We start from the raw sequence: 16093 nt of genomic DNA, 5'->3' as shown, positions 1-16093 counted from the left end.
TGAAGACTTTAAAAAAAACAGTTAATAAAAAAGGAAACAACTGACTTCAGGAAATTGTTTCACAATTGAATGACTGGTTTGCAAATGTTCCACCTCCTCTTTCCTCACGGCGCCTGAACATACAAAATGTTTGCAGAATGGTAATTTAGACCTTTATTCTCTTTTCTTTCTTTCTTCCTCCTCTCTTTCACACTCCTGGCCTGGTTTGATTTGTTTGGGCTTGACTGGCGGAGAGTCAGACGGGCACTTGATGGAACACTTCCCAGATATTTAAATGTGTTTGTGCGCCTGACTGGTTAAAGAGGGCAAAAGATCAGAGAGATGTGACATTTTTTGGCAGGAGTCATCAAAGCGCTTTATCTGGAAATGTTCCCCTAAGCCAGAGCTCCCGGGAATGAGCAGCAGTCAACAGCACAGAAGAGATAGGTCTGTGATAGGGAGATGTTAATGTCTCTCCTCAATGGCCTGTGTGTATGTTTGGTTCCAGACGACTGGAGCAGAACGCCATCAAGGTGATCCCAGCTGGGGCTTTTTCTCCTTATAAGAAGCTGCGCAGGATGTGAGTAGATTGGAAGATATCTGTATTCTGGACCCTGTCAACCATCCACAAAAACCTCTGTTGCTGTCGCCTTTGTGGCTTGTTTTGACCTCTATATTTCACTTTCTGTGTGTCCCTCTTCTTCACTGATTCCATCTCGTTCTGTACTCCTGTTTCTTGTTTCCTTTTTTCTTCTCTGCGGTTTTTCACAGAGACTTGAGTAACAACCAGATATCAGAACTGGCCTCAGATGCCTTCCAAGGCCTGCGCTCGCTCAACTCTTTGTGAGTATTCCATGCTAAAGTCTATTGTGTGTGATTAAACTGCCTATTCACTGCCTACTACTCATTCTATTTGTTTTACTTTAGAATGAACAAGTTATATTTACAGGCAAGTCTTTTCCCTTCAAGTCTACCATGCTGTAACACCACGTTTCCACAGTATCCCTAAACAAACAAACCAAATGGTCAAACAAAAATTTCCTTAGCAAAATGATATTATTTTGTTAGTCCTACTAAAGCGTAACATTTAAAATACATGAAAGCGTGCTAGTTTGACTGAAATTGTACTACATGTACTTTTTCAAAGTCAGAAAAAACATCCTGATAATGTAGTTTAGGAATGAATTACTCTGACATTAATACTTTAGAGCAGTGAAAGAAGCCAGTAACAGTAAATAACCACAAGGGATGGCATGCAGCTCATTTGTAACAAAAAAAAGAAAAAAAAGGACATACTAAGAAGTGGAGGACATACTAAGTGCACAGAGCTGTAAAGTATCTCCACTTCCCTTCTTTAAATGGTACAATTTTTCCGCCAGCTTTGCTTCGTTTATCACTTGTTTTGGTCGACTTGATTGTGCATGTAAATCTGTTGTCAGATCTAGTTAATGGAATGTGGTGGAACATCAATCTCTGATGCTAAAACATTTATATCGGGGCTAACATTACAATCAATTGCTCTGTTCTGCTTTTTGAGTTTGGAAATTATATATTCATCGGTAGAAATAATGATAATAATTGTGTGATGCACACCTTCATTTTCTGTTTTACAAGTCTTATCGTCTGACTGCTGATGTTTCCATTGTTCTTGTTTCTTGTTGTTCTTTTTCTTATCATGAAGGACCAAGTATTCAATAATCTCTAACACCAATGAAAGTGGCAAAGATGGTGGAATCTGGATTCCTCTATTGTCTGAATCTTAGATCAGACCAGCTTTACTTGTGAAGCTTTGAAAAAGAAGAAAGACAGAGGAGCTAAGGAGGGAGTGAGAGATGTAGAGTTATTTCATGAAGGAGTTATATTAAGGTCTTGTCTCTCCAAAGTCAATAATTCATAAATGCTGAATCGCTGAATGGAGGCTCCTGCCACCTCATTACACATTCACCACAGACAGAATGGGACGTGCAGATTCATGCTGACACACCACATACAATATGGATTTCACATTAAGCAAGCACTGTGCATTTATCGTGTGTCAGTGTTTGGTTGGACAGGATGTAAATGAGCCATCAGTTGTGTCCGTGCATGTTTCTGCACATGCGTATGCACAGAGCGGTACGTGCTAATGTGTCTGTGGGACATAAATGAGGCGTCCAGTACCCACACCGTGTCTTTCCCAGCTTCAGGTCTCTCAGGGACATCCACTCAGCTCAATGAAAGGGAAGCCAATCTAAAACACATGTATTCTACACTGCCTATATACACAGTTAAACTCAGCATAGACCGTAGAGATGACTGATAACTCGTGTGCTTGCGTGTGTGTGTGTGTGTGTGTGTTTCTAAAGTATTGTTGGGCAAAGCAGTCTGCCTTTAACCATTTCTGTTTATAGTATATTTATAAAAACATGTGATCTTGAACAATGTGCTCTCCTCACACTTTACCAAAGTTGGAGTTGTTATTGTTATTTTTCATTGTGAAATAAAGATGAAGAACAATCATGACAAGTTATACAACCCCAACTCCCACAAAGTTGGGACTGTGTAAAATCTGAATGAGAACAGAATGCAATGATTTGTATTTTTGATAAACCAATAGTATATTCACAGCAGAGCATAGAAAACATATCAATAGTTAAATGTGAGACATTTTATTGTTTTATGGAAAAAGTTACCTCTCGTTACATCTTGAATTTGATGGCAGCAACACATGAAAAAAGTTGGAACGGAGGCAACAAAAGCCTGGAAAAGTTATGTTCTACTAAAAATAGCTGGCGGAACATGTCACAACTAATTAGCTGAATTTTGCAACAGGTCAGGAACATCACTGGGTATAAGATAAGAACACTTCAGAGAGGCAGAGTCTCTCAGAGTTAAAAATTGGCAGAGCTTTAGCAATCAATAAAAAACTTCCATAACAATTTGTGAAGCAATTTAAAAAATGTAAAATTGCAAAGACTTTAAACATTCCGCTATCTAAAGTATATGAAATCATCAAAAGATTCAGAGAATTTGGAGATAACTCTGTGTACAGGGACAGCACTGGATTTAAAAATAGGCATGATTCTGTCATGAAAATCACTGTGTGGGCTCAAAAACCAGAAAACATTGTTTGTGAACACATGCCGTGCCATCAACAAATGCAGGTTAAAGCTCTATCCTGCGAACAAGAAGCCATATGTGAACATGATCCAGAAACACTGCCGTATTTCCTGGGGCAAACATTTTCAGAACTCAATTCAAAGCCTGCATGTCTGCTGGTATGGGGGTTCTTTTTAACTGTAATGTACACCTCTATTCATGTCAGTCTGTTTGGAGTGATAAATTGACTCCACCCTTCTCTTCGACAGGGCTGCCACTTTAGAGATTGGTTGTACTAAATAATTCTTGAAATACGTTATTACAGTATGACAGAGCTTTACATTTCAGAAAGGGTAGATAGATATTATTCCTGAGAGACATTATCCATGCCTACAACTATTTTTCCCACAGTCATCTGGGAACTGGTGACTTTTACAATAAGACATGAATGCATTATTGGCCTCTGGCACACAGTCAAAGGCTAATGGGAGATTATTTTTTTCAACATAAAATATTAGATCAAAGGTCAGTTTCTTATTTAAAATGTAGTGCAGCAGTAAATTTTATCCTTGCATAGAACGTTTTAGGTCTGTTATTGTTATTAGTGGTCTTACAGGATAAGACTGAATGTTTTATTCTATTCATAACTTTTTCATGTAGTGTTTGTTCTCTCCAGGGTACTATATGGGAACAAGATCACTGAGATTTCAAAAGGACTGTTAGAGGGACTGTTTTCTCTGCAGCTGTTGTGAGTACACACGCATGTACACACACATGCTCAAACATAAAGTGAGTTGCAGCAAAAAGCTCACATCTGCATCTCATTGATATTTAGCTAGAAAGTGCTTACCTCTAACATTGTTACCAGAGAGGGAATATCTTGACTGAAAGCCATCATCACTGACCTGCACCATTTAAAACGCTTGTCTCAGATTGATAACAAAATAAGGTTTCATTTTGTTCTGCCTCTCCTTTCTTCACTCTGTCACTTCTTTGTATCAGGTTGCTGAATGCTAATAAGATAGCGTGTTTGCGCGTGGATGCATTTCAAGACCTGCACAACCTCAATCTGCTATCACTATATGACAACAAGCTCCAGACAATCGCCAAGGGGACTTTCTCATCGCTAAGGGCCATACAAACACTGTACGTATATACACTAAGTAATGTATATTAAACAGGGAAAACCAAATTTATGGGTTGATGGGTTGGTGACACAAATGGGACTTTAACAGTCCTCAGAGTGTGAATCTCCCAACAACAGCTCAAAAGCCTGAAGCCTTTCAAATTACACGTGAAATGCCTTCAAGAAAAGAAGTCCAGTTAGATTCTAGTTGAGCTCTAAGAGCTATGTGTGAGGCATCTAGGTTTGCCCTTTTTGTTGAAAAAAATAATGCCTTCAAGAGCCAAAACAAGCTAATAAACCTCACTATAAAAACTTACTGTTGCTTATTCTATGGCCTTTTGGGTAGATTTAAGCTACACTATTTAGCTCAAACAACAGAAGGGTGCATTATGTCACTGATAACTACTTAAAAAATACTGTATCGCCTTTATTTTACATCATACACTAATTAATAATGGTGGTGAGGCAATCAAAGTTTCACTTCTTACCTAACCTTCATCGAACAGAAATCAGATTAATGTTTGGTCTACCACTTTCAGGTTCTGATATGATAAAGTGGCATTAAAGCAAGGCATTGCTTAGGCATTGCTCAGACAAAGGTTGTTGACAATTGTGTCTATTAAATACATAATAATTAATTTTCTAGCTATATATGGTCGTATTCACAAAGTTTCCGTTGTTGTTTAGTACTTATATGTCAGCAGTCTAACTATGCAGTTTATTGATAAATCCATGGCGCTGTCCTTGGTGCTGAAGCAGCAAGCCCAGTTTTCGTTGAGCTTTTTTCCTCTCAGTCTCTTTCATTTGTTGGCATTTTCACTACATTCTATTCATGCTCAAAACTAAACTATATCAGAATGCCATTTTTGCAGATTTGTGACCTGTAGCAACATGTTGTCGTGAAAGAGAGGTTCTTCTGGCATGTGTCCTGACATAAATTTATTCAAACCCTAACATAAAGAAAGTATTTTCTGTGGCCAACTTCAGACAGACCCGCAAATTGTACATTATTCTAACAGCTTATGTATGTGTTTTTGTGTGTCAATGTCTGTATGTGTGCATGAATCAGTCACTTAGCCCAAAACCCGTTTATCTGTGACTGCCACCTGAAGTGGTTGGCTGACTACCTGCAGGACAATCCCATCGAGACGAGCGGTGCTCGCTGCACCAGCCCCCGGCGGCTCGCCAACAAACGGATCGGACAAATCAAGAGCAAGAAGTTCCGCTGTTCAGGTATAAACTGTCACACACACACTCCGCTGTGTATGCACATACAGTAATTACTTATGTATCCAACAGATGTATAAACACACAGATCGTTTTACCTGATCATTTAAATATGCACAAAGAGATCCCCACACAACAAATTCAAGACAGACTTACCCGTCCTCTGTTCTCATTCTGTGTATTCCTGCTAGGATTTTCCCTCAGCCTCTCTCTACTAACCAAAAAAAAAAAAAAAAACGCCTTAAACTGAATATTTTCTGGGATCTCCCAAATATCTTTACACACACACAGGCACATGTGGCTCTTATTTCTTCTATTATAGCCTTTTGTTCTTTTGTTGATTTTCATTTTTGCTCTCTCTGTCTCTCCATTAGCTAGGGAACAGTATTTCATCCCAGGTATTGTACATTGAGCATGCGTGTGTGTTTGAGACACTCTTGGTTCACTCGCTGCATAGTGACACACCCTCTGCACTTTGAGCAACTTGCCCTGACTGACACGTTTTAAAAGCCAGAACATTTTATTTTCCTGGTTGAAGTGAAACTCTAATGCATCATGTGTGACTAGCACGAGATAATCACACTCTCATATTTGCACTGGCTTTTCAATGGTAACCGCAACCTAGACGATGGTGGGATTAAGTAAGACCAGTTTATTGTCAACTGGTCTCTGTGTCAAGTCTGGTCAAGACTATAGTGATTAGAGCATATCTGTACAGTGATCACATAGTCCATATTTGAATACTATTTCTCCTCGCTTCTTACCATGTCTAATGATAGCTAATGTATGAGCGTGTGTCCACGAGCATCCGTGTCTGTTTCTCTCACTGCAGAACATCAAAAGGTCATACAGTCACCATGCTCAGAGGGGTGCTGGGAAATATGCAAATCAGACATGCATATGAGATCAGTGGCAGGGCTAAAGGCGGTCATTACCGCAGCTTCACACAGAGGAGGCAGGGTGTGCATTGAATAAGACGGCATGTGTGTGTGTGTGTGCGTGCTCACTGCAGTCATTAGTTCTGAAGCTCACCAGGGGGAAAGCGGTTTCAAAGCCCAGATACCACATACGGGCCAAAGCTGAATAATTTAAGAACATTTGAGGCTGAAAAAGTTGAATAAACACGTTCTCTTCTGTGGTACAACCTTGGTATTGCCCCTAAGATCAGTGCATTTAAAATCCACTAATTTAATTTGCAATCTGTTCCCTGTTTACAGTTACTCTACTTGTACTTGTGAGTGTTGGGAACTGGCTAAAGTTTCATGTTCACAGACTTTCCTGTTTTATGTGGTAATGTGAAGTTTTAGTGTCACAATCTGCCAGAAACAACTTTGAGTCACTCATGCTTGAAGCAAACTAGGCTGAGCTGTGTGTATTGGAATAATAGCATGATTCTCACTATTCACAAGTCATTACTTTAAAAGAATCACTGCCTTGGGACTGCAGCACAGCTTTTTTTTTTCATTACATTTTTCATCAGAACTCTCTCCCTTCTTTTCAAATAAACAAGTGAAATCCCTTTTTCTTTCTCCTACTGCCTTTCTAAAACACTCAGGAGTACACCATGTCGGCTGTAAGTAACACTCACAAACAAATACACGTGATTGTCCCTCAACTCCAAATCCCCTCTTATCCCAGAACTGGCCTCTGACCTTTGACCCCTTCTTGACTCCACCTGTCTGTTCACCATCAATGACAATGGGAATATTAGTAAAATGTACTCTTTAGCACACAAAGGTTCACGTATTCTACTGTTTCTGGATCCGTATGTCTATGGTGTCTGTGGGTGTGTGTGTGTGTGTGTGTGTGTGTGTGTGTGTGTGTGTGTGTGTGTGTGTGTGTGTGTAGTACCCAGACATCAGTGCTTCTCTTGCATTCAGTGCTGCTGTAACTCTCCTCCCACTCCTCTGTAACAGCTGCTCTGTTCCTGTTGTTTGTGAATTTAGACATCTGTAGATGTTTCAGTTGCCATAGTTCCTGCCATCTATAAAAATCACTTTACTGCACCTTGTCACAATTCCTCCTTAATTTCATCCTCCTTGTTATTGTTCTGTCCTATCTCTTTGCCAGAACATATACTTTTTCTTAAGCCAAACGAGTCCTCCCTCTCTTTTCTGCTTTTGTTCCTCATCTTCCCACCTTTCTCTATAATTTATTTTATTTTGATCTTTATTACACGCTTCTCCTACTTTCTTCTTACTGTCTATTTTCCTTTCTTCTCCCTCAAACTGTCTTCTCATTTTTCTTTTTCTCATCCTTCTTTTCACACTTTCCTGCCTTTAGCTCCCATGTTTTCCCCTCCTCTTCTTTATACTTTTCCTCATTATTTTTTCTCTGCTCCTTCTCGATCCTTCCTCTCCTCTCATATTGGAGGAAGCATTGCAAAACTCAGCAGAAAACACCTCTCCTCTCCTTTGTTCTCTGCTCCCACTCATCTGCTCCCTCCTCTCCCTCTGTTCTTCCCACCCCTGTGTTCCAGCGGAGGAGCAGTCAGTTAGCAGGTTGTTCCTTTGTGCTTGATCTAACCATGTGGCTGCCAGGTTCCTATAGTGGAACATGGTTCTGTCAAGCACCATGGAACGGCCCTGCAAATAGCTGCAGCATGGCCGAGACGCAAGAGACAGCAAACTCCTGTTGCTGCCTGAAACCTTTTGTGTGCTAGTGTGTTTGAGATGATGTCTTTATGCGTGTACAGTTTGTGAGACGTTTGCCTGGATGTCCGTAAACATTTTTTCTGATATAATATCATTTTTTATGCTGTTTTGCTTGTGCTGTGGTTTCTAACACTTGCTTTGTAGTCTGACAGGACTGAAAAGCTCAAGTACTTGAGCTTGCACGTGTGTCTATAAATGTTGACCTCAACAGTTTGTGTGTCCTGATGTGACTTGGCTCCTTTAAATCTGAGATACAGATGCAGCATTTTGAAGTAATGCTCATAGGATATGTTGCATATGATCATAATTAGCTTTGTTTTTCTGTTTGGCTTATCTTGCCAATCAACCCAGACAAAACTGCACAACCCCTCCACAATGTATCAAAAGTTTTCCATTGTATCACACCCTATTGTTTGGCCGCCTACAAAGTTTTTGTCAGGACCATTGCCAGTAAAAGCTGGGGTTTGACGCTTGCACAGACAAGGTGTTTATTGATGTTGTGCTTATGATTTTGACCAGGTACGGAGGATTACCGCAGTAAGCTAGGAGGCGACTGCTTCGCCGACCTGGCGTGCCCAGAGAAGTGTCGCTGTGAGGGCACAACGGTCGACTGCTCCAACCAGAAACTCACCAAAATACCAGATCACATTCCTCAATACACCGCAGAACTGTGAGCCAAGCTTTTCATCTCTACCAGAATATGTGTCTCTGTTTGTTATAAAACAACCTCACATCATTCTCAATCTCCTCTTCCCTGATCTGAAACTTTCAAATTGTCTTGGACCTCCTCTTCTCAGGCGTCTGAACAACAATGAATTCACTGTGCTCGAGGCGACGGGAATCTTCAAAAAGTTGCCTCAGCTGAGGAAGATGTGAGTCAGACATGCAAATGTAACAAGAACCAACTGTTACATGTGGTTGTGGAGAACTCAAACTCAGTTCATGCAGAGAAACCTACAGTTTAAACCTGTTTTTACTTGTTGTCACCCCTTTTTATTCTCACTGCCTTACTTTTCTCTCTGCTTGATTCCCACTCTGTGCAGTAACCTGAGTAATAACCGTATCACTGACATAGAGGAGGGGACATTTGAAGGAGCTTCAGGGGTCAATGAGCTGATTCTGACCTCCAACAGACTTGAGAACATACACCACCGCATGCTAAAGGGACTCAGTGGCCTTCGCACACTGTGGGTACACACACACACACACACGTATGAATATGTGTCAAGAGTGCAAGCAATATTGAAATATACTACGACATAATGAACACCCCCCCCCCCAAAAAAAAAAGTTTTTTCTTCATAATTCTCCAGTTTATAAAAATGCTATACGATATGTATATATGATTTCCATGAAATACCAATTTGCTCATTTTGTGCCTGCATGTACATGTATGTGCGCCTGTGTGTTTGTAGTATGCTGAGGAGTAACCGCATCAGCTGTGTGAGTAACAGCAGCTTCGTAGGGTTGAGTTCAGTGCGTCTTCTTTCGCTCTACGACAACCAGATCACCTCCATGAACCCCGGAGCCTTCGACACACTGCACTCCCTGTCCACGCTGTGAGTACAAATGATGAGGCACACTCTTTTATGAGACACACTCTTACAAATGTGCAATAAGAACTTAGAGCATCTCTCGTCTTTGCTCTCCAGAAACCTCCTGGCCAATCCCTTCAACTGTAACTGTCACCTGGCCTGGCTCGGAGACTGGCTGAGAAGGAAGCGCATTGTCACTGGAAACCCTCGCTGCCAGAATCCTTACTTCCTAAAGGAGATCCCCATCCAGGATGTAGCTGTCCAGGACTTTGCCTGTGAAGACGGTGAGATGGAGTGAATAATAATTGTTTGCCCACCGAACCAAAGTTGACCAAAATTTATTCTTCATTATCACTTTTTCTGTCAAACTTCCTCTCTTCTGCACTTTTTCCCCCCCATGTGTTCATCAGGTAACGATGAGAACAGCTGCTCTCCAGTCCTGAGGTGCCCAGCAGAGTGTTCCTGCCTGGACACTGTGGTGCGCTGCAGCAACAAGGGTCTAACCACGCTACCCAAAGGCCTCCCCAAAGAGACCACTGAACTGTGAGTTTAACACCACCACATCACACAGTGCAAAGGTCAAACATTTTACCACATTTCTAATAAGCTGTAAAGGCAATATACATATATATATGTATAAAAAGTTAGAAAACAGAAAAAAATTGCCCGGTGAAAGAACTCTCATTGGACTTATTTAGCAAAAGGTCAGTAAACAATTAGGCTTAAAAAGTGCATACAACAGAGACTGAGGCGTTTTGAAGTAAATATAGGGAGGGGTTCACCAATCCATGAGAGGCTATGTGGACTATTAGTCCAACAATTAAAGAATAACATATAAGATGGCAAATAATTGATCATAAACATCTATGCAATATTATTGAAAGCTTTAGAGAATCTGACAGAAAATGCCTAACAAGATTTAAAATCTCAGGGGCATGGGCTTTAAAGCTACTTCATAATATACTGCATAATAATAATCACTGCATAGGCTTGAAGAGCACTTCCAGAACAACACTATTGCAAACCGTTTTCATTGAACATAGTTCATCAATGTGTCCATCATGCTAAAGTTCAAACCCTACCATGCAAAGAAAAAAAGTTTTCAACATCATTAATTAATTTGCAATTAATATTTGCAAACATTCCATTTAGTTTCATTTGCCTTTTGCACTGCATCTGTTAGTACAATCCTTTTCAAGATTTCTGTGTCTTGGAAGGGTTTGCCATGTTTCCTCTGTGTCTTCTCTCTTTGTGACTCATTGATGTTGAGGCCAAACCATTTGATGCTGATACCCCTGGTGAATAAAGATAGATCTCTATAATTCTCGCATTAAATTTTGAGTTGTTAAGATGAAATAAAAGTCAAATGTCTGTTGAATTAGCATTGTGGTTTTACAACAAACATATGAAGCTACAAAAGGCAAGGAAGTGGAGCTTACTAGTTGTGTGTCTGGTAAGGATAGTCTGTCCACTTGCTGTCCTGTAGGCTCTCCAGGAGTTTACCCTGAGGACAGTGAAGCTGCAGTTCAACAAAGGGCACCTCGGTAGCACTTAGAAAGAGCTGACAGCTGGTGAGAGTTTGGAATGAGACCCCAGATAGGGTGGAGTTCAGTTTTTAGCTTCAGGACACTTTAAACTTAAGACATTTAGCACTCTAAAAACTAATTTTCATTATTTATGTAATACAGCATCAAATAAAAATAGCACAATAACACATCAGAGATGCACAGGTAGACTGGAGTTTAACAAAGGACAAATATTCAACTCCACTCCAAAAAGTCCCTGCACAACAGAAAACTGTAGCCTTAAATGAACCATCAAACAGCAGAGTTAGTGGTATTTTTTTTTTGCTGTGGGGAATATGATTCTTCCAGTTTTAATAAAGACTTGCTTAATACGTTGGATTAATGGTACTTAGTCACAAAGTGAAGGAGATAGGATCTCACTCATGCATTTTTCTGTGTGTGAGAGAGAGAATAAGAGCGACGCATGTGGGGTTATTAAACCTCAGTGTTTATTATGGCTGTAGCAGTAATGACTGTTCACACTGCTGGATATGAGGAATTTCCCATATAGTTCAAACTTAATTTTCTTCCTTTTCTTTCTCTCTCTCTGCTTCCTAATCCCCCTTTACATCTTCCATATTTGCCTTTTTCCCCTCCTCTATTGTTTCCAAATTGCCTCTGTATGTGTGTGTGCGCCTGTGTGTGTCTGACTTTGTGTGTGTGCGATTTCTCTGCTCTTTATCTCTTTCTGTCTTTCTGACAGGTATTTGGATGGTAACCACTTCACTCAGGTTCCTGTGGAGCTCTCCAACTACAAACATTTAACACTCATGTAAGTTTCATCCACATGAACTCAATGGACCCAAAGTTATTAATGCACGAATAACAAAGCCTGAGTGGTTTTTTTTCTCAGTCAAACACACACTCATGAGGAGGATCATGACTTGGCGTTTGTTTCCTGCGTTCTGCTGTTAAACACCAAAACTAACAGATTGATATTCTGTCAGGGCTCTCTGTTGAATCATTTTTGTTTGGACCAGATGTGGGTGTGACTGTTTCAGTATAGTACACAACAAATGAGTATTACGCACTGCATTTAGTCTGTGTGGGTGTGGATTTGTTTAATGCATGTGTGCCTGTGTGTGTCTTATGCATCTGTTGTTGTTTCCTTTTCAGTGATTTGAGTAACAACCAGATCAGCACGTTGTCCAACCACAGCCTCAGTAACATGTCCGAACTGCTTACTCTGTGAGTCTGGCTTTACATCAGTCCCAATTCATGCGATTGTGACTGTGTGTGTGTGTGTGTGTGTGTGTGTATGTATGTTTTGTTTCACAATGCTCAGGAATATGTAAGCAGAAATCCAGTAAGGCATTCATTATGTTGCAGATAGTTTATATTGAGATCCCAAACAGATAAAGTCCCAAGTGGACCATTATAGACTCACATTAATCTTTTTGTTAGAGAACAAGCTGAAAAACACCTGAAGAACTTTAATATACTATTACAACACAAGCTGAACTATAAGACAATATAGTTGAACTTGCACAAACCACAAACCTGGGGATACTTGTTATACACATCAATAAGTTGTGCTTCCAGTTAAAGCTTTAATGCTTATTTACAATAAATGTAAACTGTCTCCCCAGTGTGCAAATCTTTTCAGTCAATGTTAATCAAAACAAAATTGACCTGGAAAATGAGCAACATGTATATAAGAATCCAACAAAGTTCTTATAATTTTTGTTTGTGCATGGAAAATGTATGTGTTTAATTGCAGTTAAACTGTGTACCATGTGTCCTGCCTGCTTAGCTTAGTTGGACTTATCACAGGATTGTGCTCTGAAAGTCCTGTCCTTAAAAATGTCTGCATTTGTCTCCATGCCAATGTGTTGATTCTGTATGTAAAGAATCCTGAGCTACAACCGCCTGCGGTGCATTCCTGTGAGGGCATTCGACGGTCTCAAGTCGCTTCGTTTGCTGTGAGTATCTGTGGTGACACAACATGACACAAACACTGTACAGACACTGTCAAGCCAGATTGCTGCTATATTATCCAGACTTCTAACATCCAGACATCCACATTTCTGTGCCCTTTTTCTTCTTTCATCCTCTTTCACTCACCTTCTTAGATCTCTCCATGGTAACGACATATCCCTGATACCAGAGGGAGCCTTCAAAGACCTGTCATCTCTTTCCCACCTGTGAGTAACACACAAACACTCACACAGCTTAAAGGATGTCTCTATTTATGATGAAATAATCTGCCTTTTAATCTCCCAAAAACTGTGCTTAAACACGAGTCAACAGTCAGAATGTTCACAGTGTCTGGGAGCCAGTGGTAATGGTCAGAAATTCAGCGGGCACAAGCACATGGCTCTTGTGGTAGTTTACTACACTGCATTCAATTCAAAAGTGTCCCTAATATTTGCTTTACCCCATTTAAATATGTGAGAACAAAAGACTAAACAAGGATAGTAAATTGCTGAATTTACTCAAGCGGGATTGGCTGAGAGTGGTGGTTAAAAGTAAAGGATGATAGTGGAAATACCCGTGGAGCGGTGCCAAGGATCACCACCATCGGTAGCACTTAAGACAGGCTGATGCTTTTTGTTTTTATTAGATAGCATAACTATACTTATTTTATATAAAAAACCCTGTGAGTTGCTCTAAGTTCCTTTCTGACCAGTTTAACAGCTCAGTCTGAGACATTTGCACAAGGAAATTGACCATTTATCACAAAGTTACACTCTTAGATTTGTCAGCAATGGCTCTGCTGTTTCAGGGGAATCTCAAAACATCCAAACAGCAACAGGACTTCATCTGAGAAGAAGTTCCCCAAAAGAGTCACAGTTATGAACATATGCTAGATATTGTATAGCTGTAACTACAACAGTAAACTTGACCCTGCAGAATTTATTTCACAGTAGCAGAAACCTAGGAGATAGAGCAGACTTAGAGCTCAAATGGGCTGTAACTATATTAGTATCACTGACAAATGTTGGGCTAAAATGACAGCTTTGTAAACCTACTTTAATGTCAGTAGCTAAGGGGAGAAACATGAACGTTGTAGCCGATGGCAAGAAAATGATGCACAGATTTTAGTCTTCTAAAGTCATTGTCAAAAATATTTAATAATACAATAACCTTTTTTTTTCTTGACCTGCTGAACATCAAAAATTGAAACTTAAAATAAGGACCTGCTTTCAAGTTCAGCAAAAAAGAAACTGTTTTTGACAGTCTTTGACTGTCTCAGGGCTTGCTGTTGTTTTGTAATAGTGCGCATTATTTTTTCCTACTTTTCCCTCTGCTCATCCTGCAGAGCTCTTGGAGCCAACCCTCTGCACTGTGACTGTCACATGCAGTGGCTTTCAGACTGGGTGAAGAGCGGCTACAAGGAGCCCGGCATTGCCCGTTGTGCTGGGCCCGGTGACATGACTGACAAACTGCTCTTAACCACGCCTTCCAAGAAGTTTACCTGCACAGGTAAGCAGACACTGTTACACAATACACTGCTATAGCACAGTCACACTGATATATACACCTGCCAGCAGATACACATAAACAGACCCATGGTTTTATGTAAAATATGAATATCCGGTTTCTCCATCAATGTGTTTCTTTTCTATAAAAAGGAAAAATGTTGATGGGAAGATTTAACCGAGCACGTTTTAGTATTTGTAAGGCAGTGTATTTATATCATATAGAGATATACATTGTTTTTCTCATTGACTGATTAATCAGTTAGCTGATTAATTGGGTCAATTAAATGCCATTTGGAGATGATTGGCATGAGCTGATTATTTCATAGGGATGGTAAAAAGATTAATACAGACAATACGAACAACCACATAGTGCTATTTTATGGGCAATTTGGACATAATAGTGTTAAAAATGTTTTTTGAAGAAAGTTAGTATCGCATTTCTATTATTGTATAATTATAAGAATTTATTAGGTAAAGAAAATCAGAACAACGTGATTTTGGTCATACTTATTTTTTTGGCTACCCCTGCTTTCAAGTCCATTTTTTTTAACCTCTCATTTTTACCCGACATCTTTAAATGTTGATATTCAATGACTTCCCTACTTGGAAATGCATTTTTCCTGATGTTTATATCCCTGAAAAAATATCCAACCCGAAAGAATTTAACATAAATGAAAAGTAAGAAATGAAAGAGAAAATGGTCAGTGCAGTAATTTCCCAGTCCATCAGCCAAACCTTATTCTTTATATTTTGCTTCCAGTGACCCAGACTTTCTTTTAATCTTTTAAAGTGGTCTACAGATCACTCGCCATCGTTCGCCAAGCTTTCTGCAGGTTTATTTGGACATTAGCTGCTTTTTCGCTCAAATTGAGTCCAGTACCTAATCATTTTCAGAGGAATTTATCTTTTTGTTTGTCAAACCTATGCACATTTAAACATTTAGGAAATACCACTTACCTCAAGGGTTGAGCCAGTGCTGTGTCTACACATAAACAGACCACCTAGAAACCACTAACTCTGTCAGATTTTGCCAAAGCCAAATAAAAGATGTTGACTTCACTTATCATTCTGGTACAGCTGCTAGTTTCATTAAAACTGACTTTCTATGCATTTAAGACCACCCGTGGTGAAGAACTTGGAGTGTTTATAATGACTCTAAAGTCCACTAATTTCCTCTCAAGCATGATTGTGCTGTAACCTGTCATACTGAAAATGCTGGATGACTGTTGACCTTAACCTTTCAACCTTATTATATCACATTAACTTTGAACCCATGACTGAAACCTATTTTTGACCTAATCTAACTGACGCACTGTAGAAGTCTCCGGGCCATGTGGTTTTCTGGTGCCAGGTAAAGTAGCCAATCATTTCCCAGTAATTTCCCTTCATCCTCTGAGACCCCAGTTTGAGACAGCCCCATCCCACTTTTCCTCATCCTCAGATCCCTGACCAGACTGAAGTGCTTCCCTTTCAGCCCTCATGTTCTCACCAGTGACATGATTGT

At 39.9% G+C, this 16093-nt stretch overlaps 1 protein-coding gene across 4 annotated transcripts in view; it reads left to right on the top strand.

The window, feature by feature from the left end:
* The window catches only part of LOC142378410 (slit homolog 2 protein-like), a 102813-nt gene that overhangs the window by 70787 nt on the left and 15933 nt on the right, over nucleotides 1-16093 (top strand). For 2 of the 4 annotated variants that reach the window (XM_075462872.1, XM_075462871.1), the window contains 18 exons: nucleotides 488-559; nucleotides 751-822; nucleotides 3734-3805; nucleotides 4060-4203; nucleotides 5253-5416; nucleotides 5785-5808; nucleotides 6966-6983; nucleotides 8584-8734; nucleotides 8862-8936; nucleotides 9108-9251; nucleotides 9480-9623; nucleotides 9717-9883; nucleotides 10010-10142; nucleotides 11868-11936; nucleotides 12281-12352; nucleotides 13015-13086; nucleotides 13237-13308; nucleotides 14427-14590. In XM_075462872.1, the coding sequence (XP_075318987.1) occupies nucleotides 488-559; nucleotides 751-822; nucleotides 3734-3805; nucleotides 4060-4203; nucleotides 5253-5416; nucleotides 5785-5808; nucleotides 6966-6983; nucleotides 8584-8734; nucleotides 8862-8936; nucleotides 9108-9251; nucleotides 9480-9623; nucleotides 9717-9883; nucleotides 10010-10142; nucleotides 11868-11936; nucleotides 12281-12352; nucleotides 13015-13086; nucleotides 13237-13308; nucleotides 14427-14590 (1829 nt within the window). The remainder of the gene's footprint in view (nucleotides 1-487; nucleotides 560-750; nucleotides 823-3733; nucleotides 3806-4059; nucleotides 4204-5252; nucleotides 5417-5784; nucleotides 5809-6965; nucleotides 6984-8583; nucleotides 8735-8861; nucleotides 8937-9107; nucleotides 9252-9479; nucleotides 9624-9716; nucleotides 9884-10009; nucleotides 10143-11867; nucleotides 11937-12280; nucleotides 12353-13014; nucleotides 13087-13236; nucleotides 13309-14426; nucleotides 14591-16093) is intronic. The other 2 variants (XM_075462873.1, XM_075462874.1) reach the window with 2 other exon arrangements.

The sequence above is a fragment of the Odontesthes bonariensis genome, chromosome 4 (genome assembly GCF_027942865.1).
Source record: "Odontesthes bonariensis isolate fOdoBon6 chromosome 4, fOdoBon6.hap1, whole genome shotgun sequence".
Taxonomy (NCBI): Eukaryota; Metazoa; Chordata; class Actinopteri; order Atheriniformes; family Atherinopsidae; genus Odontesthes; species Odontesthes bonariensis.
The sequence above is the reverse complement of the archived record's forward strand: the minus strand, read 5'-3'. Positions and strand labels throughout refer to the sequence as shown.